The sequence below is a fragment of the Alexandromys fortis genome, unplaced genomic scaffold (genome assembly GCF_014885135.2).
Source record: "Alexandromys fortis isolate MF-2015 unplaced genomic scaffold, M_Fortis_MF-2015_v1.1 scaffold_13, whole genome shotgun sequence".
Taxonomy (NCBI): Eukaryota; Metazoa; Chordata; class Mammalia; order Rodentia; family Cricetidae; genus Alexandromys; species Alexandromys fortis.
The window spans coordinates 1400837-1425787 of NW_026067908.1; the positions used below are offsets into that span (position 1 = coordinate 1400837).

At 44.9% G+C, this 24951-nt stretch overlaps 1 protein-coding gene across 3 annotated transcripts in view; it reads right to left on the reverse strand.

Moving 5' to 3' along the window:
* LOC126497934 (BEN domain-containing protein 5) overlaps positions 1-24951 on the reverse strand; it is a 1095425-nt gene that overhangs the window by 119168 nt on the left and 951306 nt on the right. For all 3 annotated transcript variants that reach the window (XM_050136199.1, XM_050136198.1, XM_050136200.1), the window contains one exon: positions 8951-9040. In XM_050136199.1, coding sequence (XP_049992156.1) covers positions 8951-9040 — 90 coding nt within the window. The remainder of the gene's footprint in view (positions 1-8950; positions 9041-24951) is intronic.

The window sequence follows — 24951 nt, forward strand, 5'->3', positions numbered from 1 at the left end:
CAGAGGAGACTTGTTTTCCACTGGATGAGAGGGAGCCTCTGAACGGGACCCTTACTGGTCTTGACAGACAGGCATGAGGAAGACAGCAGGGTAACTAAGAGCAATTCATGTGCCCAGCAGCAGACACTTAGCTCTTGGAATGATAAATCACTTCAGAGTTCATTCCAAAGCTGCTGTGACCAGCAAGGGACATCTCGGGCTTTTCATTATGCCAGGCTGAGAATCCATGGGCAGCCCAGGGCCAGTTGGACATCATTTACTTCTCGGCTGACGCGGCAGTGGACCAGATGCCCTAATTTATTTGTTGGTCCTCATATTAGAGTTGCGGTTTGCCAATAAACAGGCAGGGTAATGATGCCAGGCGCCCTTGTTAGGGGCTAATAATTGCTTAATCTGTCCGCTAATTGACCCTGGCTCCCTGGGCAGCCCTCCATCAAGGAGGCAGCCGGCACGCAGGGCTGGGCCATGCTGCCTCAGAGAATGGCTTCTGGAAATAGGAGGCACTCACCTCCTTCACAGATGAGCAGATTAATTGGGCTGCCAATTAGGCACCTATTAAAAGAATGGGGGAAAACAAAGCCAGACAGACTATGGCTATCCAGAGCTCACCTTCCCAGGTACACTAGGACAATGGGAGGGTAAATTTCAGACTTATAATCTAGTTCGAAGTCAGAGTGAATTGAACAAGAACCCTTCCCACCCACCCTTCTTCCTATGCCCCCCTCCACCTCCACACATGCTAGGGATCAAACCCAGGTCCCTGTGCTTGCAAGGCAAGCAATGTACTTCCCAACCCCCCTCCCCAGACCCCAACTAATCTTATAAGAGGAGAGTCATTAGATTTTTTCCCCTCCCTTTCTTCCTCTCTCTATTTACAGCTTGATAGGGATGGTTTCTGGAAGAGGGACTAGGCTAAGTTGTCTAGAGGTTTGATGAAGCAAAGAAGGGTGGAGGAGGCTCTGGGTAGAGGGCCACCTCATGAAGGAAAGGTAGCAGGAAGTGAAGCATCATGGGAAGGAACACAGGAGAAAGCAAGCATGGAGAGGCAACGGCATGCCTGGGCAAGCTTCACATGGATGGAGAGAGCAGAGAGATCCAGGAAGCAGAAAAGACTTGGGGATTAATATTTGAATCTTAGTTGACTATCGGCTGAAAGTGTTGAGTGCTTGCTCTGACCAGTTTTCTCATTTCAATGGAAGGATGATACCTAATCTATCAAGTGAGGCAGGGGTAGCCTTCACCTTGCTGTGAGACACCAATAGCTGCTATGACACTAGTCTTTGGTATAGTCGTGATTTTGTCATGCCCGTTCCTCTAAGTATGCATCATCAAGACTGGGGAAAACAGGATGGCAGGAAGGTGAGGAAGAAAAGGGAAGTGGCTGAAGATCTAAAATTAAAGTTAGGTGCAGAGATTCTTGCCTGATGCCAACCTCCAGCTGACCAGGATGAGCTTTGCCAGACCAACCTTCTGTTCAATCTTTATTGTCCTCATTTCTTCTAAAATGCTTGGCTGAGGACTGAGCCTACAGCCAATGCTTAGGAAATGTCTATTGATGGGGCTGGAGAGATAGCTTGACTCTTAAGGGCAGGTATTGTTCCTGCAGAGGACCCACGTTTGATTCCCAGCATCCACATCAGGTGGGGCTCATACCCTGCCTTCAGTTCTAAAGCTAGGGGTATTTGATGCCTCCAGTTTCCATGGATACCTTTACTCATGGGCACGTGAACAAGTTCACACAGGTACACACAAGTACATAGGATTTTAATTAATAAAACTAAATATTTTTAAGAGAAATAAAGAAATACTTATCATTGGACCATCCTTGACAAAGCCCAAGGTTAGTTGAACTGACAGCCCCTCACTCTGCAAACTGGGCATTCTAAGATGAATACAATGTTCTTGCAGTGGAATCCTGAACAACAGGACAGCAAATCCACACTTGCTAGCCAAGGCGCTAGTGAGAGCTGCAGAGAGTCATGAGAACCCACAAAAGGCTCTTGACTCAATCAAAGCTGGGTAGAAGGGGGACAGGTGAGAAAGGGTCTTGGGAAAAGGGTCAGCAAGATGGGTGAGCAAGATGAAAGGTGCCAGGAAGGTAAGCAGGCAAAGGAATGCTTACATCAAGCCTTGGTGGCAAGAAAGAAGATGGCTTCCTTGGCGGCACACAGTTCTTCACCTGGGGCTTAACTTCAGGGTTAAAGATGCAGTTGGAAACCGTAGTCTCCAGGCTTTAGTCCTTCTTGAGAGGCATTAATTTGTTGTGTGACCTTACTCTCTCCACTCCTCAGTTTCCCCATAAGTTAAAAATGAGAAAGTAATAATTATTTGGGGATACTACAAAGACTATGAGTTGATACAAACCAAGTGTCTCGCGTGGAGTAAGCACGTACATGTGTTGTTTTAATCATGGCTTTTAATGATTTGCTGATAGGTGGTGGGAAGGGAGGAGAAAAGTAAGGGACAAATCAGAGAAGCAAGCAAGGCTATATATGTATGTGTGCATGTATCTATATGATAATATGCCATATATTATTTTATATGATATATATACATAAACAAAAACATCAGAGAATCACTATATTATTTAAAGCTAGGAAGACACAGGTCAGTTCGGGGTTCTGCAAAGCACTCGTGGCTACAGTATGCCAGAGAAAAAGAATAGTGGTGGGCGAGGCTCTGGCAGCCAGGAGGGGCTCATAAAGCACTTGGCATGAGGAGCCAGGATCTGACCTGCTGCTGACCAGCAAGGGCCCTGGGGAGATGAAAGCCTGGAGAATCATGAGGACGCAGCCAGTGAAGGGGAGGTGATGCTCTCGAGATGACCTGAACTCTGCTCCAATCAAACAACCCTGCAGGAAATGACTGAGATTATGCCGTCAGTCTGAAAGACCATGGCCTCAAAATAGAAACGGTCTAAAAGAATAAGGAAAAGCGCGTTTCCTGAGCCTGTGATCAGAGGGATCAAGGTTTGTGCTGGCTGCATCTGCCTTCCCTTCAGGCTGAAGGCTCCAGGAAAGGAGAACTAATCTGTTTGTTTCCGTCCTATCTCAGAGCCTTGGCGCTGGGCACAGCAACGGTACTCGGAGGATGAAGGTGAAATGACTGAAGTCAGAGCCTCAATCTCAACTGCACACTTAGTATGTGACTGATTCTCAGTGCTTCTGGCTTCATTTTACAGGCAGGGAAACAAAGTCAAAGTGTGACATGACATCACTCTTGGGGCCTAGGTGGGATCTAGACCAGTTCTGCGGGCTTCAGAGTAGTGCTTTTGCTGTTAGGGTGAGAAGGAAAGAACTAGAAGGCTGCTCACGTGTGTCTTAGAGCATGTTTGCATCTGTGGGCATGCTTTTCCCTCCAGGTAGCTAGCTCTGTATGAGGCTCACTGTCTCTGTTCTCTGCTCAGAGGTGGCATCCTGGAATGAGCAGAGCCCAGATTCACAGCGAGGCATGTGAGCCAGGTTACCACGGGCACAACCACAGTCATCCACATCTCCCCTGACTGCCCTCAGCCAAGCCCTCTGTTCTCAAATTGTGGAATCATGGGCTTCACAGAATTTCATTCCTCTGCCAGCATGCTGGGCTTGGCCCATTTTGCAGATGTAAAGGGAAAAGCTCCTTTTCACTTGTGATATGAGGCTGAATGCGCCATAGACAGAGGGGAGGAAGAATAAAAGAGGAACAGGTGTGGGAATGAAAGCAGAGTCGAGGAAGATCAAATAGTGGGAATCATAGGTGGTGCTGGGTCTCAATGGCCGGCGCTATTGGTGGCTGTGAAACGGTGGCGTGAGAAGACTGTGTATGCACCTGTGCGCTCCCACCCACAGATGTGCATGTGTACAAGCCCTCTTCCCTTCTCATTTTTCTCCTGACAAAATAATCCTGAGGAATGACTTCCTGAGAGTACCAGTTCTTCATTTACACACATACACACACACACACACACACACACACACACACCTGAGGGTGCCAGTTCTTCATTTACACACACATACACACACAAACACACATGCATGCATGCATGCACCCATACACACATGCACGCATGCACTCATACATGCATGTATATACGCGCCCTTAGGTGGAGGGCACTTTGGCAGGAAGCAGTAGGATCCAAGCAGAGGAGACCGTTTCTCCACAAACTTGGCTGGTAACATTCAGGGTGTCCACTCACTGCTCCAGGAATCAGGGACAGCAGCTGCCCATACTGTGGAGGTCTTCAGACAGGCTATTATCACACCATTTTTGAGGCTCAGAGAGCTCAAGTCTTGCTGAAGGTACCCAAAAGGGCAGGCAGAAGTATTGGGACTCAAACCAGACTGTTTAATTCCAAACCTCAGCCATGCCTGCTGCCCTCCAGAGTGGGGCATGCCTTCCTGGCAGAAGCATTCCATAGAGGTGGGCTAATCAACTCAACAAGAGGCTCTGAAGGGGACAGAGTGCACCTCAGATTGAGGGTTTATTTTTGAATTGAGAAAATGCCAACAGCCTTGAGGAGTTTCAGAGAGGCAATCTCTTGCTCAGAGGTCAGAGACCGAGATCTAGGTCTGATTCCGGTCAAGTTTCTCACTTGCAGTGGAGACTCCAGGTGAGGAGCACCCAGTTCAGGGCTTCCCCACGGCAGCAAGGCAGAGCAGGTCACAGAGCGGCCGAGCCTCTGAGAGCAGGTTCATAGCGAGGGGCACAGAAGCCAGGCAGGAAATGCTTCACTGAGAGTTTGGGGCCTGCCAAGTGTCCCGTTAATGCTTCCTCCCACCTCACCCCTGGTGACTTTTCCTCAACATGATGTTCTAGACATTGTTCTGCATGAGTGTGGCTGTTAGCTCCCTCAATCTTCATAAAAACCCCATGAGGCAGAATTCCTATTGTTTCCCTTTGAGATGAAGGAACTGAGGTGCGGGGAGGTTTTGTGACATTCCCAAGGTCAGAGTGTAATAAGAAGTGGGGATGCTGGGACCCAGTCTCTCTGTCTACTAAGAGACTGCGGCTTCATACATGCTGCCCTGGAGCAGCACGGGAGCTCCTTTGTTCTCTCAAATTCTAAAGAAAACTAAAGAATGAGGATACTCTGGACCACAGGGGCCACAAGTGAAGTGGGGTGGTGGAAAAGTGGCTTGGATTCTGCTTTCTGCAACCAAGCACTCTTCGGAAAATGTAAAGCCTGCCATCCTTAACACCACCCCTTCCAGATACCCATGACGACAGAACTGCACTCTGCTCCCAGAAGCAGGTGTGCTAGCAGCTCGGCAGCGAGAACTGTGGTCGCAGCCAGATGGAGACAACTGGGCTTTCCAGGCCTGTTTCCCGCTCAAGGTCACTGAGCCAGTGAGTGGAGAAGAACAGAGGATTTCAGACACTGTCCCCTTAGGTCTCAGAGCTGGACTTCCCTGGAGCCATGTGGGCTGGGGAGAGGGCCCAAGCTTCAGGCTCTGACTACTGGAGAGAAACTTTCAGTTCTGCCCTGTGGGGCTCAGCCTCAGGCTGTCCCTGTAGAGTTCAAACCCAAACCGTAAGTAGGCAGAAAAGCGTGGGTAATGGTGCCTGCCTTGTGCTGCCTCAAGGAAAGATGAATTGCTGTATGTCTCAAGGGGCAGATGCTGAGGTAGGGAAAGATGGAGAGCAAAACAAGGAGGTGGACTCCGTTTTCGGCAAGCTGTCTTACTTTATCAGAGCCTCCATGTCCCTGGCTGGAAAGTGCACACCAAGCGGGGTGGTCAGAACGCTGCTCTTCCAGCGACAAAGCTTGACCTTCTAGCGTGTCCCAGCCTGGAGTCCAACAGGGAAACAGGTACAGGCTGGGGATCTGGCCAGACCCAAGGACAAATCCTCTCTCTACTACTTGATGGCTATGTGACCTTGAGCTGTCTCTTTCCAAATTCAGTTTGAGCATCACAGAGGCAATATAGCCTTTGTTCCTCACAACAGACCCAGATAACGAAAACCCTGTTTTACAGATGTGGAAAGTGTCCACTGGACAACCAGTCCTAACCCTTAAATTGATCGTACTTGACTGGGAAAGATGAATGTACACAGATCACATAACAAATCTGAGTAGTGAGGATCTTTACTGATGATGCTAATTTTCAGATTTTCAATAAAAGCAAAAAGCAGAGGACTGGAGGAAGTGGGTTATAGGGATCTGTGGTGGGGCACTTAAAATAAACCTTAGAAAACAGACAGGGTTTACGAAGTGTCAAGAAGTAACCTCCGAGGTAAGGACAAGAACTAGGTGATAGGAGATTGTCCCTCTGAGATTAATTCGTGTGGAGCTGAGTTGTAATAAGGATGAGATCAGAGAGCTTGGCAAGAGTTAGACATGGTGAGCTGTGGATGTCACACCATGAGCCTGGAACTTATTTGAGAAAGTAGTGAGCAGGCATTCACGGATTCTACCAAGGAGGAAATATGTATCTGAAAGCCTCCAGGACAGCACTGAGTGCATCAAGACATCACTGTCCAAGAGCACTGTTTGGGAAACAGGGGAGCACCCAAGATCCCCATCTGTAAAATGGGATGGAGACTCTGTCCTGCTTACAGACATAGTGGGCACAGGGGTTTGGCTTCCTAGAGATGAACATCTAGATGGTAAGACTTGCCGCCTTTTTGCCAACAAGGGCAAAGCAGTTACATTCAATCAGCTGGGGGAATGGAGCTGCTGCCAAGTTTAGTAACTGACAGATGGTTTCGAGTAAAGGGACAGGCAGACCCAGGAGAGCCTGGGAAAGGTTATTGTAAGGACAGAGCTGGGGGCCAGATGTGAGAGTGTGAAGGAGTCAGCTGTAGAGACTGGGGCCCAGCCACGCAGCTGACAAGCTGCTGGACTCGGTGCCCATCACATCCTCTCCCTGAGACTCGGTTTCATCTGCTGAGAAAGGGAGGGAGGCAGACGCGCCTAAACAGCACGGGAAGAACAGGACAGGGAGATGAAACCCATATTTGTATGCACAGTGCTTGAGAGTTTGCAAAGTAGATTACTACTTCATCTTCTCAGGTTCCCATGGGGATGGAGGTGGCATCTGTCAAGAGCCTGCTATGTGCTAGGCATAGGACTAGGTGTCGTGTTTACATTCATCTCTTGCCAGCTTCCTAATGCCTTCCTGGATAGTTCTGTTAGCTTCATTTTACATTCGAGGGAATTGATGCGATGCTGCAAGGAGGTGGTCTGGCCAGCATCTGACCTCAGCTCTGTCTGATTCCAAATCTCCATACACTCTTACTCCATCATGTTCCCTTGAGCTGTCTAACCTCCAGAAGCCTTCTCAAACCCTCTGACCAATGGTCATCTTGAAATGAGACCAATTATTTCTCCAAATTTCCATTTTCTCATATGTCTAAAAATAGCTAATAATAGTTTCCGTGACATAGACTATTAATATAGTTAAAATAAACTACAATTAAAATATTTAAATTTCTGGAACAGTATTTGGTGCACGTACATTATCGTACTATTTTACATGATAGGTACAAATGAAGCTGGGCATGGTAGCACATGCCTGCAATCACAGTTACTCCATAGGCTGAGCCTAAAGGATTGCAACTCTGAGGCCTGACTGGGCTACATAGTAAGTTCAAAGCCAATCCAGGCAATTTAAAGAGGCCCTGTTTCAAACTAAAACTTTTGTTAAAGGTTGTAGGTAGCTAGGTGATAGAATGTTTGCTTAAAATGTGTGAAGTCCTGGGTTAAATCCCTAGTAATTTGAGGAAAAGAATAAAATAGTGGCAAGAATGGGAGACAGTAGGAACTCACATGTGGCTGGTGGCACCGTAAAGTTGAATAGTTCTAAGAAAAATTTGGAGGCCTAATAAAGCTGAGAATGCACGTAGCTCATGACCAAACAACAGTGTCACCATGGTGTTCACCCTCGCAAATACTTTACTTATACAGACAGATCACATACACATTCCAGTGGAAGAATGTTTGAAATAGCATGGTTTTTCAAGAAATAAATATTGTAAAAAACGTAATTATTTATCATCAGGAGAACAGGATAGATCAGTGAATTGAGTTACAGACAGAGGCGGAATATCGCACAGTGAGGGAAAGCATGCAAACTGGAGCACTACTCACCCACATGGACACCAAGTGGAAAGCAAGCCTCGGTGCATAGAGTGATGACATTTGTGCAAAATTCAAGAACAGGAAAAACAACCAAAACACACATTGTTCAAAGATGTTCACAAATAAAGGTGAAAATGACAAAACACAAAACTCAAGGTCATGATCTGTGGGAGGGAGGGAGGGAGGGAGAGGGAGGGAGGGAGGGAGGGAGGAAGGGAGGGAGGATGGAACAGGGATTTGGAAAGGAGCTGGCAACTGTCTGGGTACCTAGACACTCACTGTGTTATTTATATCTTATTTATTGACTATATCTATGTTCATGATGATAGCCGATTAATCCCCTTACACAGATGAAGTATTTAGCAATAAATTTAAATGCAACTACACTAAATAAAGAAATACACTGAAGCTGAGCAACTGTCTTCCTGTTGGTTGTTTCAGGCCAAGTGCACTTCCTTGCACATAGCCGGTATTTTCAAGGTTGTTAAGTGAAAGAATGAAGTGAGCAAACAGGCAGTATTTACAACTTATAAACCCTCTACCCACATACATACCTAGCTTGGGTCAGAGTTCCTGCTGTTGTCAACTGCTCAGGACAAGTAAAGGGGGGCGGTATAGGTGACTCCCTGGTCATCCTTAATATAGAGCAATAAAAGAATGTCCCTCAGCCCTCTTTGTTCACTTATCCACCCATCCATTCATCTGTTCTACTACATGTACACTCAGTGATAGACATTTATCAAATCAAACTGAGTGGTCATCAGTGCTACCTCTTTAAAGAACTGAGGTGAATTGCCACGTGAGGTAAAGACTTCGTCTGCCTCTGCACTGTCCTAAAGACCACCCCAGGGACTCGGTAGGCATGGGACAACTATGAGATCCTGGTCTTACCTTGGCACACAAATGAAGATGGCGTCTCCCCTGGGTGGACTCGTCCTGTGATGAATACCACCTTTTTTTCTGCCCCGTCTCGGAGATTTTCTGTAAGAAACAAGGGGAAGGTCACCATGGAATACAAGCCGAGGCTAGAAATTTGTATGTGGGAAGGAGACACCTGAGGAAGAGGCTGGGTGGATATTTTCTGTTTGCTTAATCATTGGGTTAGAACCATTAAGGACCAGTTCTTGTTGACTCTTGACATCTCCATCTATCTAAAATTAAAAGACTATGTTCCCTTTTCTCCATGCACTTTGGAATACTATATTAATATGTGATATTCACAACCATCTGAGGAAGGCATCAGTGAGGTTGAATCCCAAAGCCATGTACTGTGCCCGTAGGCAGTTGCATATCTTTCTGAGTTTCAGTATTCTTAACTATAAATGAGGAGAATAATATCTGTTTAATTTGCTTGTGGTGATGAAATACGTCTACATATTACATAGTACTAAGCAAACTTAGTATAGTCTAGTAAATGACAAAATAAAAAAACTAACTATTTACAATAATAATAGTGACATCCAGAGTGCTATTTAATTAATCTTTTTGTGCCATATATATCTCATATGTATTCATAATCTTTAGAGCAACATGTAGTTCACACTCCTGTTCTAGAGGTAGGAATTGAAGTTCACTGAAGTTATATAATTGCTCAAGGTCATACAGTTAATAGGTGATATCATATGAGATTAGAATTCAGACTTTTGGTTTTGTGGTGATAAATTCACAGGAACCAGATTCCTTTTACATTAAACACCTAGAAAAACTAGATCTTCGGGGGTAGCTTAATGGCAGAGCCCTGGTATAGTTCATTTAAGGCCCTGGGTTTTACTCCTAGCATTGGTAAAAAGAAAAAACAAATTTGGAAAACTAAATAAACTATATTAAACAACTACTTTTAGGCGTTGGTTAAGAGACAAGGAGCAAGACCAGATTCCCATGAGGAAAGGGGATGAACAAGGCATGCCCCATGGTTGCCCTGTCTTTTTCTGCGGGTCCATTACACAATGAAGAGGTGAGTGTAATATCCTGAGTACACTGTGGAAGGCTTGCTGAGATTCAAGGCTAGCAGGTAGCAGTTGTGAAGGGGCTGCAAGAATTCCAGCAGAGAAAAGGAGTTCCAGACATCTATAAAGAGTCCTCTTGGGTCTTTGATCCCAAACTCTGTGCATGCATAGGGTGAACTTTTAGGCTATAGTTTTGCTCCAGAGTGTGTTGAAGACATATGCCCAGGCCTATGATACTGTGTGAAGATGGTAGACACTTTAGCAGGCAACACCTAGTTGGGGAATAGTGGGTCTTTGAGGATGTGCCTTTGAAGACTGGGTTCCCATACCCAAACTCTGTTTTGCCTCCTAGCTTCCGCGAAGCAGGAAGGAAAAATTTGACCTTCTGACTCCAAAGAATAAGTCATTTTTGATCATACAGGAAGAGTGAGAACTCAAAACGTGGGGCGTAATTACTCCAGAAAGATCCTAACAAGGCTTTAAAATTATCAGAGAAGAATCAACTTGGAAAAGAATTTAACTGCTTGATAAAGCAGTTATAAAGCCCAACTCTTTAGAAGGAAAGATAATAAAATCCATATACTCAACAATGTATTTATTCTGTAATATTCAGCATATAATAAAAATTACTAGATATATAGAAAAGTAGGGAAACAGGAACTCAGTCAGATTCTACTGCTACAGAAATCTAGCCTGTATAATAAAGTTCATCTACCATGAACATATTATATATATATATATCATATATACATTCTTATAAACAAAAAGCAAGAATAGCCTTCCTAGAAGCAAGAATAGCTTAACAGATACTCAGCTATTGGCAGAAGGATTGAGTGGCACACAATGGAACAACAACTTGATGGAAATTTAGGAAGAAACTGAAAATATTGGATTAAATGATCCCAATCTATATTAAAAGGATGATCTCAAGGGAGAAGGCACAGAAATAATTAACAGGAACTTTTTAAAAACAATGGTGAAAGGTCATTTTGAATGTGGTTCATCATCACAGAAACACCAATGTCAAACACAAGAGATAAAAATCCTAACTCAAGGCATTGAGATGGCTCAGGAGTCAAGACGGGTGCTCTCCTAGAGATCTGGGCTTGATTTGTTCTCCTCAAACTGGGAGTGGCGGTGCACACCTCTAATACCTTTAACCCCAGCCCTCAGGAGGGCTGAGGATCTCTGTGAGTTCAAATTCAGCCTGATCTATGCAGTGAGTTCTAGGACAGGTAGGACTACATAGAGAGATCTCATATAAAAAAATAGTACCCAAAAATAAACAAATAAATGAATATAAACATTTTCCTACAGGCTTGTGGCTTGTTTGATCCACTGGGGTGACCAGTAAGCTCAGGGGCTCTCAGTTCCTTGGAAGCCAGTAGACACATATTGGACAGTGTGCATGAAAATTCATTCTGTGCACAGCTCTATGCTGGGTACCCTGGAGAGGAGAGAATACATTTATAGTCTCAAGGAAGAGTTAAACACTTCTGTACAGTTCCTGGCCAGAATAAGCTACTGCAGGGAGAAAATGATGTCTCCTGGTAAATGTCTATATCTTCCCCAGGAGCCTGTCTGGAACTGGATGCTAAATTAATAAATGAAAATACTTTAGATATATTTTCTCACAAGTAAGTTTAGGCACTGCTATTTCATTTAAATCTTCACCACACTCTTATGAGGTTGAGTGTGTTCATACCATTTTACAGATGAGAGACCTGACACCCACAGAAGGAACGGATAACACTCAAGGTCACACTGCCAGCAGTCCAGTTCTAGCTCCAAGCCCAAGTCCCTGTCTCTACCCTGTCTGCCTTCTGGATCCACTGGCAGTATGCAGTCCTACAGCTGCTGCAATTCCATCTGTAATGTCCACAAGAGACCGGCTTCGTTCTTTATTGCTGATGGAAATTCAGCTACTGTCTTGGTATTTATATTTCCTTTCCACTTAAAAAAAATTTAACCCCCACCCCGAAACCCTTTTAAAAAATGGTACCTAACACTGACCCCATGTCTTCCAACATTTCAAAAATGATGAATAACATTACCGAGGCCCTCGGTGACGGCTAACTTTATGGATGCCTCCCCTGACCCAGTATCAACTCAATTGCATTCTACATTTCTGCTGACCACAGGGAAAGGCAAAACGGGCATTCTATTTGCACGCTAATTTTACTGAGCCCCTGTGACTTCATAAAATGATAACGTGGGGCTAATAAAAATCAAGCCTCTCTGGCACTAATACAAGCAAATGTTGATGCAGGCAGGTAACAAATTGCTTTGTCATTTAGGAGGCCATAAAAGAGCATTATAATCATCTTTAGGCAAAATGGATGGTTCGCCTTTGCTTAGCTTTTAGCTTTCATTTGCAAAATCAATTTAAGGTAATGTAGCAGCTCTGAGGTGGTGGGACATGGGGCTGTACCCACCCCCTCCTGTCACCAAATCCCCAGACTCTTCTGTACAAAGACAATTAAAAATATTCTTGGTTGAGGCAGCAGGGATGAAAAAGGATGTGTGCTTGAACGAGGCTAAGGTAGAAGAGAGTGGAAACAATGAGACGGAGAACAGCCCACAGGGGATAAAACTAGAGAACGAGAGGAGGCCATCATGATCAAGGGCATAACAACACGTGCTTTGTACAGCATCCCTACCACACTTGTATGAATGTGCACACACACACACACACACACACACACACACACACACACACACACACCCACCAGAGAGAGAGAGAGAGAGAGAGAGAGAGAGAGAGAGAGAGAGAGAGAGAGAGAGAGGAGGGACGGGGAGAGAGAGAAGCACATCTCGTCATTGCAGTCCTATATCACCCTCAAGCTCTCATTCATGAAGAATTTATTGAACATCTATTCAGCGTCCAGGTACCAGCTATTATTTATTTCCACTTTACAGAAAAGCAAGGCCAAAAAAGATTTAGTGGCTTAGCCTTGTTCTTATAGCTAATGACTAAGTGGCAGAGCCAGAATCCCGACTCAGGGAAAAAACACTGTGTTCTTAATCTCTATGCTACCTTAGGAAGGACAATAGCACACTTCCTTTATAGCAGTTAGGTAATATTTATTGGGTATCTATTCTGCGTCAGATATTTTACATGCCTGATTATATTTAATTAACACAGTCACCCAATGGAACATCATCCTATTCTTTTATCATTTTGTTTCTTTCTTATAGTTTTGGAAATTGAAATCTAGAAACATTAAATGTCTTGACTAAACTTGCAAATGAGATCTAGGTGTTTATGAATCTCTTATTTATGTTCTAATCATAGTGTTAGGTTGATTCTTGAAGATCAAATAGAATCTTTGGGTTGATTCCATTATTATGGCTATTGGTTAGTTGCTGTTTCAGCCTTTTCGAGAGAGTCTTGCAGTGTAGACCAAGCTGGTTTAGAACTCTCTATGTAATCCAATGGTCTCAAACCCCCTGCTCTCCTGCCTCAGTCTCCCAAATGTTGGGTCGCAGATGTATGCCACCATGCCTAGGTCCCATCAAATCTTCATTAACCTTTGCTTTCAAGAGGTGAAGATTAGCTTCAGTGTGTGCTAGGCTTAGACAGTTGCTTCTCAAAATGGAAAACTATAAAGGAATGATATACTGTTAAGATTGGGCAGTAAAAGGATTTTTGAATCACTCACTTCTGGGGAAACCAGCCATCATGCCATGAAGACACTTAAGTAGACCATAGAGAAGACCACATGGTAAAACAGCCAAGAAGAACTTGATGTCTGGGTGAGTTTAGAAGGATCTTTTAGCGTCAGATGACTGCAGCCTGGACTAAGACTTGCCTATAACCTCAGAAGAGACCCCCCCCCCCCAGCCAGAATGGCCCACTAAAATTTCCCACATTACTGACCCACAGAAACCAAGAGAGAATAAATGTTTGTCGTTTTAAGATGTGCTAGCATAAGCCTTGCCCACCGACTCCCTACCCTGACATCAATCTGGACCTTCTTAAATGCCCACAGAAACATGTCACTTCCTTTAAAGACTCTTCAGCAACTTCCTATTGTCTTCAGCACAAGTCCAGTTTCGTTAGCCTGGCACATAAAAGCCACGCTCCTGTCCCTCCTGTCCTATAGGCACTGACCTATCATGTTATGTCTGGGAGACCCCTGGCAGTCTCCCAGACATGACATGCTCTCTCACACATCCACTCTGGGCATATGGTTTCTTCCTTGCCTTGAATGCCAGCCTCCTTCTCATCTGTCTGGGTTCCTCCTACTCAGCCTTCAAGGCTCAATGTGAATGCACCTGCTCTGAGAAGGGAAAGAGGAGATTCAAGTCCACCAGGGACCTCGCTCTGTCTTCCCTGGGGTTAATAGTCAATGTTGTATTCTAGCTGATGTTATCAGCATAAAACATGTCATGCTGAGGGTAATGTGAAAATATCACTATTGGTGATGGTGAAAATGGAACGGGGGCAAAGGATCACAGCAAGAACATTATCAAGGTGCAGACGTTTTTACATATAAGTCTATGAGAAAGTGCCAGTGTAGGAGGCAGGCATCCAGCTTTCTTGGAGGAAGTGGTGAGCCAGTAAATACATTTGGGTAAGTATGGGACTCCACGTGACTCAAGATAGTTCAGTCATGCTATCTAGAAGCTAATTCTAGCAGGAGGGAAGAACTCGATGAGGGAGACTGGATAATACATCATTCCTGGGTCAAATGGAAAGCTGGGCTTGCCTGTGCCTTGGAGCCTTGGGTAAATTACCTCTTATGAACCTTAACTCTCCCAAGTGTAAAATGGGAGATATCTAGGTCACAAGCCAGCCTTAAATAAGTGACTTCATGTCCCTTTTTATTGTAGGTTTTGCCTACAGTCACTGGTACTATTCATTGAGTGAAAGGCACAAAATGGGGCTCCTCAGAAGCACAGCTGTCTTTAGCTAGATAACCGCTGCACAGCACTGAGCTGAGCTGTTAGCAGCATCCATTCACACCCTCTCCTGCTCCCAACCTGGAACAATAAAAAAAATCCCCAGACATCACTGAATGTTTCGTGTTTCCTCGAATGCAAAATAGGACCTGGCTGAGAATCAATCTCTTACAATACTACACTGTACAAGGAAAAATAGTCTTCCCCAAGGAAGAGCACACTGATCGGTTATCTGACACCAAGTGGTCAGCCCTAAGAACACACACACACACACCTGTAGCATTATATGTGTTAAGTTAAAACCAGGTAGAGTCAAGCTGGAGGACTCTGGGTAAAACATTTCTCTACACCTTCTCAGCTTGGACCCAGCTCTCCAGGCAGATCCTATACTGCACTCATAACTGGTATGCCCAGATATCTGGGGAATATAGCATTTAAATGTTTAATTAAAAATGCTTTTAATAGAGAAACAGGTTAGCTCCTGGCAGCAACCCTTATTTCTTCCGAAGAGGATGGATGGGAACAGAAGAACCTCCACCCATACCTTGCTTCACAAGTGAAAGCACTAAGCACTGCACTGCCTTCCACCTCAAGTGCTGCAAAGACCCTCTGCAGACCATGGGCAAAAGGACACTGAGGAACTTTCTCGTTTTGCCTAGGCCAATGTAGGCTGGTCCTCCTACAAAGTCCTAAGGATCTTCTGAAGCCTGGCAGGCCGCCACTGCCAGCCTTAAAACAGATGCTACCCTATAGTCTCTGCCCTGAACAACTATGAAGGACCCTGGGAGTGGCTATCTAGGTCACCAATCAAGCAAGTCTCTGTGATTTTTAAGCATTAACTCAGGCGAGATTTATCTTTTTTAAGATCACTGATGCAGTCAGACGACTAATAACTTTGCCAGCTTAACAGCAGGAACCAAGGCTAAATCTAGACACAGTTCACCTTGCTATCAGACTCAGAAGAGACAAACTCACAAAACAGATTTCTCCTCAATGTTAAGGTGATGTCATAATGATGGGGAAGGAACAGGTGTTTTAAGGGTCGCTTATGTGAAGATGCAAAGCTTGAGATGTGAGATCTAAGAATGTTTCGGGGTATACACAGTGTTTTATGGTGTACAAATACAAGTTATCAGATTTCTCTTTCATTATGCTACTGGCCATAGTCTTAGTATTAATCAATAAGTTCTAAGAAGCTATTAATCTAACTCTGACAGAGTACTAAGCACCATACTATAGTGCTATCACCATAGCCACAAACTTAAGATTTTAAATTCCCTTTGGTGGTTTCCTAACTATAGACCTCGAAGATACTTTTCGTTGTGCAAAAAACATCTGTCACAGTCATAGCTGGCATAAATAGACTGTTGTTTATACAATACAAATTTCAATACAGATTATAAACAGTGGAAATGCTAATGTGTCTAAAATCTATGTTTTCATGAACTCAAAGAATTCTTGTAGGTTCCAGGGACTCGACCTGAAGGATTCACCTCAAACAGGTCAGATACACCCCTCCCTCAAATTACCAAGCCCTAAGAACTCACTCTCCCCACCATTACCTGGTCCTGACACCCTCCCCCTCAATCATCAGAACCTAAAGAAAAAATTGTCTTTCTTTCCCTAAATGTAACCTTGTCCTCTGCTCTGCCAATATCTTACCAGGTCCAAGGGACATTGGACAGTTCCATAAAGCCTGAACAGAAGTGAGACAACCAGCTACCCTAGGATGTGGCAGCACCCCAGCTTTTTCAGATTCTCTCAAAGATGGTCACAATGCCCCCCAGGTGAGCAGGAAGCAGTCTGGAGAACTCGATGTCCTCATTCCCTTAACCTGTCAAGCCTAACTCCTCACCTTTTTAATAAAAAGAGAAGGGAGGAGTGTTAGCATCCAGGCACACCATGGCCCTGCCCCTTGGGAACCTGACACAGTGTGTTACCCTGTATTCATAGCAAGCAGTACTCTGCCTGTACACAGGGGCAAAGGTCCCTTTAAGAGACAAGCCCCACCTACTCCAGCTCTCTTCCCAGGGTTCTTCCCCTCCTCCCCTCCTCTCTCTCTCCCTCTTTCTCTTTCTGTCTCTCTCTTCCCTCTCCTTTACCCTTCTTTCAATGAAGGCCATACTCAATCTCTGTCTGTATGGCATACTTGTCTTTCACCCACCATGAGACTCGCTAAAGGTTCCACCTTGTGCCTTAATCATAACAATATGGAGTGTAGATTGAATACACTCAGCAGTGACTTTAAGTGATGCTTTTGGAGCCCTGGGCTGGAGAGCCCTGCCTGATTGAGGAAGCAAAAGAGTAGTTCTGTATCCTGTACTAAGGGATGCCAATGTGGCAGGGGCAGAACCTTGATGGAGGTTGATTGCTTGTTCCTGGGTGAGTCTCAGTTGTGAGCTATCAGTCACCAGTACTCTGGGGATCGAGGGCCTGGATAATACACACAGCATGAGTTATGACAGTCTTTTAGTCAAGGTGGCTGAAGAGATGAGAATAGAGCTGAGACCCCCAAAGGCAGGAATCCTAAGGGCCATGGACCTGCTTTTGCTGTTAAATTTAGCATACAGTCTCTGATGCTGACCACATGCCAGACCTTGAGTTGGTTCCTGAGAGCATAGAAAGGCATCAGAGACTGTCCCTGTCATCCAGGAGCTCAAAATGGGGTAAGGACATCCAAGTCTAGCTTTGGAGTTAGGAATCTGGACTAGAGAGCAGGAGAACTCAATTCAAGTCAGTTGTGTGCATCTATAAAACCTTGAACTCTGGAATCTTTTATTTACGCACTGAAACATGAAACATGAAGATCATATTGGTATGGACATCATAAGAACCTTGTAAAAAATAAATAAAATGATCTAACAGGTCTATGCACAAAATCTGATGCCTGGTAAAGTGTTCAAATCTGGTGGCTGACAGTGATCATTTGATCCAGCTGATCTTACACATAAAAGATTGGCGTCACTAGGCAATCCATGACAAGATAGCCATGACTTTGTTTTCTTCAGCATGTGCGTGCTCAGCACCCAGGACACAGTGGGCACTCAATAAGTATACCTAGAACAGATGCAGAACTGGTCCCATCTTTAGTTAGCACCCAGTGCTCGGCTTTTGGAACCACCACCCCAGTCCTGAGGGAATCCCTGGTCAGAACCAGTTGCAGGCATATTAGCAAATGCAAATGGAATCACCCTCTGCACTCTTTAGCAACTAGGGCAATGTTGAAATAAGAGCGGCAGGGCTGCATCCCTGGCACCCGGCAGCCCGCATGGCTAGGTTATGCCCCAAAATAATTACATGGAAACTGTATTCTTTTAAACACTGCCTGGCCCGTTATCTGTAGCCTCTTATTGGCTAGCTCTTACATATTAATCTAACCCATTTCTAATAATCTGTGTAGCCCACGAGCTGGATTACCAGGAAAGATCTTAACCTGTGTCTGTCTGGAGTGGGAGAATCATGGCGACTCCTCGACTAAGCTTCTTTCTCCCAGCATTCTCTCCTGTTTACTCCACCCACCTATGTTCTAACCAATAAAATGGGCCAAGGCAGTTTCTTTATTATAATTAACCAATTTCCTTCCTCCATCAGGGCAACAAAAAACAGTTTCCCTAGGAGAAGAGGGCCAGAGGAGGTGAAAGCTAGGAGAAAAGTAGAAGACAATGCCTTCTAATCAAACTTGATAAATATGTAAATTAAAACAGCTAAACAGTTGGCTTTGACAAATGACTTCTCCGTAATGGATTTTTCTACAGTGAGAGGCGAGAGTTCAGCAGCCTGTTAGTCACAATAAGAGCCCTCTCCTGCTTTCTCAGCAATGTGGGAGGATGGGAGAGCAACTTGGGTGCTCTGTGGAGTGGGAGAGGATGAATTCTTTGGGGATGTTAGGAGTATATGCCCTTACTAGAAACCACTGCAGCCATCAGCCCTGCAAGAGAGATGAGAGCCCCACATCCTGAATATGGAAAGTCAGGAAAGAGTCACTCAACTCCAAGCCTGAGGTCACCTGGTGATCAAGGCAACCTTTGGTCAAGGAACATAGAGAACAGTCCTTCCTTACCGCTGAGTGTCACACTGACTCAGCCTTACAGGTTTTCTCCCCTCCCGAGACCTGGCACCATGGAAGTGTTTAACTTGCTATGCGGATCCAGTAGAACCCTCCTTAGGCTTTCATTCAGCTGACTCCATCTGTCAAATGAGGGTTACATGGCTGAAGATCCAGGCAACCAGGGGCAGATATGGTCAGAGTGCAAACTCTCAGCATGATACAAGACAATTGTCTTTTTAAGTCATTAACTTGGGATCTGGGGATGATCTGTGTTAATAAATGAAGCACAGGAACTGATGACAATAACCATCAGGTGAGAAGAAATGGGAACAACAGGTTTTGAGCAGTGCTGCATTGTCAAGCGCTTTATACCCTCTACCGGTCTTAGTCTCCCTGGGCTCCCAAGAACTATACTGTGAGGGTGAGTATATTGCCCAGGAAAACAGAGGTTGCAAGAGTTATCTTTGCAGTTTTTTTTTCTATGTATACGTCTGTGGCCGCATTTACCTATGTTCACATATAGATGGGAGTGAGCTCCTGTGTGTGTATGCCAGTGTGTATGTTGTGTTGTGTAGGCTGTAGGTTGATGGCTGGTTTCTTCCTAATTTCCTCTACACTTTATTTATTGAGGTGGAGTCTCTCATTGAACTATCTAGCCAGGTCACTCAGGGAACCCCTTGTGTCTGCCTCTGAGGGTGTAGACTTACATGGTAGATCCCTCTAGCTTTTATATGACTTCCGCAGATTCAAAGGTGAGTCCTCACACTTGTAGAGAAAGCACTTTCCCCACTGAACTATCCCCCCAGTCCAGCATTGCAATTAGACTCCACTCTTCCCATCCATCTTTGGAGATCCATTTTCTGACAGAGAGAAGCTCATTCTGCCGCTATGCTACATAAAAGAGGCAGCATTCTGAACTCCGTGTGTGCAAGCATGCACATGCATCTGCTTCTGACTCAGGCTTCTACAAATGTGTGAATTATTACAAAAAGTTATGAGAACGGAAGTACGGAAATTCAAGTGTAGTGGTTTACAGCCTTGGAAAGACACTATTAATATAATTTCCCCAAGCAGAGAAGCAATTTATGCGAGCATTCCAGTGCTTGAGGAGAAGTTTAGGGCAGGGCAAGAAGGAGCATGATCCCTGCCGGAGCAGATCTGCCTGCCTGATGCTGGAGGAATTTAGATTTGAAGAGTGTTCTTTCTGTCCTATTGAGATCTTCATTGACTTGTATAAAAATACTACTTTCGATCTCAAATCCCCACTGGCATCTTTATATAAGCACGGAAAATGCTACTGGGCTTTGGAGATTTCATTTAATGAAGGAAAAGTATTTCTATTAAAGAGTATAATTTTTTTTTCTTTCAACACAACATCTTCAGAGGAGCCAGGGAAACTGAATTGATCTGGGCTCTGAGAAAATGGAACCAATCCATGTTTGGCAGAGCACAGAGGGGTGGTTGAGCAGACTGTGGACAGAGAAAGAGAACGAATGGCAGTGGCCAGGAAGGCAAAGGTCCAGAATAGACAGAAGTGGAAATACTGCTAAAGATCCAGCCCCTCATAGCCATGACTTTTCAGGTCAAGAGTACTGTTCTGCTCAACGGGGAGATATTCCTGCTGCCCCTGCCTGCCCCTAACACTGCGTAGATCCCTCCCCATATACTATGGAACTCACAGCAACAGCTTCTGGAATTCTCCTGCCTCTTAACAGTCTGTTCCCAAGATGATGTTCTGCCTGCCCAGGGAGTTGGTGGGAAGCTTGTGTCCAACAACCCAGGGGCTAACCAGGCTTCTCTTTTCCCCCATGCAATGGTCTCCTCCCAATCACACTTCTTTCTCTTCTCTTACCTGTTCTTCATAGATCTGCAAGAACATTAGCTTTATTACAGTTGCCTTCTTAGCTGCTGTGAACCCAGATGTAAAACAGCAGCCATCGCATGCACATGTTTCCTCCATATTAACACAAAATCAGCAGATGATAGACAAAGGAGGTTGAGAGGCATGATCTGCGGAGGGGCAGGACCAAGGACGGAACTATGCTGGCTGGGGAGAGCAAGTCCCTGGAGGATAGACAGCTAGTAGATGGGTGAGAAGAGGAAGCAGGTCCTACAAGTTCCTATGAGTACTACAGCCTGAGTTCTTCCCTGGCCCCAAGCTCTTGGTTAACTCTAAGGGGGCCGATGTATGGTTGGAGGTGAGACATAAGCAAACCTTTAGGGTAGCCATATCTGATATCCAATGTGGCTCAATCATTTCTCAGCTATACTTTTGAGGAAAAATTCCTTCTGGGGATCTCAATCTCTCCTTCAGTAAGAGACAACAGTAATAGGTATTGTATTGTGTATTGTAAGTATTAAATTAGCTAAAACACTACAAATAACCATGTTTACCACATGTTAAAACTCTCAATGAACCTTGGCTGTTAGCATGCATTTCTTGAGCTCCCAAATTCTCCCAATCTGGAAAATGTCACCCTCATGCCCTACTCCCCATTTACTCTTCTGTAATCCCTATTACAGCAATTCCTGGCAGGAGAAAAGTCGCTTGCTCCACCCCCTTTCTCCCTTGGTCGTTCTGTGTCTGTGGGGCAGAAGCTGTCTTCTTGCTCCTCTTTTCCTGGCATCCATATCCTTTGTCTGAGACAGAGAAGGGCATTTTGACATGGTTATTTTGATGTGAGAGTTTGGAAATGACTGCATTTAAAGGTAACATTGTTTTTGAAAATTACCAGGCACTGTGTGAAGCAGACTCTCACACCCACTGCGTGTCTGATGTCACTGGCCTTCATCTTGCCAATCCCTTGATGTCTCAGCCTCCTGCATCCCCAGCCTTGACCTACTGCCGTAGAGGAACCCTCGTCCCACCCTTCTCCTCTCCCCTCTGAGCCCCTGTGCCAGAAGGAGAGATGTGGGGAGGTCCTGCTAAGATAAGAGCTTGCCTGAAATGTCTCCTTGGCAGAATATTCGGTAATGGACTTTTTTAAGCCAACAGCGTAATGGCTTGTTTTCTCAGCTGTGTCAAAATGTCCCTGTATCAAAATAGCTGTGCTAGGGCAGCTGCTTCAGTGCAGTGGAAACAAAGGGGGCCATGCCAGTGTGAGATGAACTTTGCATAAGAAACCGCCTGGCATGTGGCAAACGTAAATCACATTTCAGATGCACAGCAGTGGGAGTGGATTAATAAGCCGTTGGCTACACTCAAAGCCAACTTTCCCTATGGTAATGACTTTGGGTTTGAGGGACAGTATTTCTACTGCTGTAAGGACCTCAGATGTTAAGGATGCTGCCTGATGTCATCACTGTCATAGGAGATGGGTAGAATTGAGTGTGGTCTAATTGAACTCCACCTCATAGTCATGATTTCAAGAGACAGGGTGACTTGACCAAGGCCTCACAGGTAGAGTGGTTTTTATGTTAGATCAGGAACTTGACACCACTTTTAGATTTTTAACTAAAATATAATTATATCATTCACCTTTCCCTCCCCTCCCTCCAGCCTTCCCATGTTCCTCTCTATGAAATTATTTTAATTATTGAGTCAAACACACATGTATATAAATACAGGCCACCGAGTCAGTTTAGTGCTATTTACTGGCATATTTTTAAGGTACCTCCCAGGATTATAAAAGTTAGTCCTTGGGGAGGAGGCTTTGGGGTCAGACCCAGCTCACTTCCTCCAAGTCATGTGGTCCACTGTGGTCACCAAAAGGGACTCACCTTCAACTTTCAAAAGGCAACAAAGTTGTCACTGGATCTTGGACATCTTCATCTTGTTCTGAGCCTCGGTGTCACCACTAGGTTCCTAGTTCAAATTCTGCAGAACATGGCAGAAACCATGACAAGCTTCTAGAGCTCTGGGTATGCTACCAAATGTGGGCTTAGCTAAGGCTTGGGTAAAAGAAGAGCTCGTGCCCAACAGACAGGCTGTCACTCTGCCATGTCATGCAGGCACTTAGCTTTGTTTATCCTAGGTTAGACCTTTTGCTTATCCCAGGTCCATGTGAGGAAAGGGCAGATAGCTCCTTGAGGCATGAGGTACAGATAAACAACCAATCACTTGCATCTGTTTCCACATTTACAAAATCGATAGGTCTTGAGCCAGCTAAAGAAATAACCCTTGTTAACTCATATTAGGGAATCATTTATCCTATAGTCTTAATGACTTCAAAACTTATATTGCTTACAGTTTTCCTGGAATAAAACAAAGTACAAAAACTTCATTTACAAAGGTGTTTTGTATGGAGCAGTCCTTGTGTTTCAGAGATGGAGCTCCTGGGATAAAATGGGCCCTTTATGCAAATTCTAGGTGAGACTACACATACCTAGGGCACACAGGAGCAGAGTTGGACAGGCCTGACATGAGGCTCTGTAGCTTAGGGAAACTGCTGAACCCAGTTTGATCCGAGGCGAGGCAAGGAAAGGTACCCAAGCCATGTATGCTCCAGGAAGGCAGTCTTCAGTATCACTGATTTTAGAAGCCTTCCATCCGACCTTGCATCTTTGGTTGACACTTCTATCTAGGGTGCCAAAGCCTGAAGGTACTACCAGGTAGCACAAATGTTTACTGGGAACTAGAGAAGTGGTTTGGAAGAACGGTCGCAAACAGGGATTCCCTACTTCCTATATGTGCCTCAGTTTTCTAGTCTGGAAATGGGATCACAGTAGACACTTACAGCAATGGTCCAAACTGCCAATGAGTTGGGGTTTGAAAAGCTCTTAGCTTTTATAATGCCTGGCATACAGATACATCGTCCACACACGATGCTGAATAATATCCTTTCAGGTGATTCAGGACTCCAAGGGTGGTACTTAGCTTGGGAGCGACCCCATGACAGCCCATCCTCATCTTAGAAACTCTCTTCTGTGGCCAGTTAAAGGACATTTTTCTCTGGATATGTGACAATAGTGTAGCGACACAAAACCCACTTTCTCTATATCGATCATCAATCCTGACACCATGTGAGAAACTTTGTAAAGACATTGATGATGTTCAGAAGACTGGGGAGATGGTAAAGTACTTGCTGGACAAGTGTTAGGACTTGAGTTCCCATCTCCAGCACCTGTGTGAAAAGCCAAGCAGAGCAGCAAGTGCCTGTAATCCCAGGCCCGAGAGGCAGAGACTGAAGGATCCTGGGAACTCACCAGCCAGCCAGTCTACCCAGCTGATGAGCTCCAGGTTCAGTGAGAGGCTCTCCCTCAAAAAATGAGGTTGAAGCCCAGTGGTGGTGGCGCACGCCTTTAATCCCAGCATTCAGGAGGCAGAGGCAAGCAGATCTCTGTGAGTTCAAGGCCAGCCTGGTCTACAAGAGCAAGTTCTAGGACAGGCTCCAAAAACATAGAAACCCTGTATCATAAAAATAAAAGTGAGGTTGAGAATGATAGACGAACACGTCCAACATTGAGTTGTGACCTCTGTACATCCATACATGGGCAAACATATCAGAACATACATGTATACACAGATACACACACACTTGTGTATACATAGACATATATACACATACAAACATATGTAAATATTGATAGCTAGAACCCTCCTAGTAGTGTTCTACACTAATGTCATCATTTATGTTTACTATGTTCTGGGGGAAGGATTCAGGAAAATTATTCTTCTAGTCTATAGTCACCATTAATAACCAGGTCTACTGCTCCCTGGGGCCAGGTCCTCTTCCACTGGGTCTGATTTCACCATTGTTAGTGAAGAACATAAGATGATCCCTCAGCTCCCTCAAGGGGACATCAGAAGTGGTCAGATTGGTCAGAACAGGGAAGAGCATGAGGAGGAGTGGACAAGAAAACATGCATGCATCAAACCCATCATTTCCCGCATCTGTCCCTTCCTAGGAAGAGTCGGGATGCACTAGGATAATGGGGTGCTGCTTGCCCAGGGAACTCACAAAACAGAGCAGACACATTGGATGTGAGAAGATGGAGAAAGGTCAAATTGCTCAAAGGAAGAGGATACTGCATTTGCTACAGGAACAAAGCCC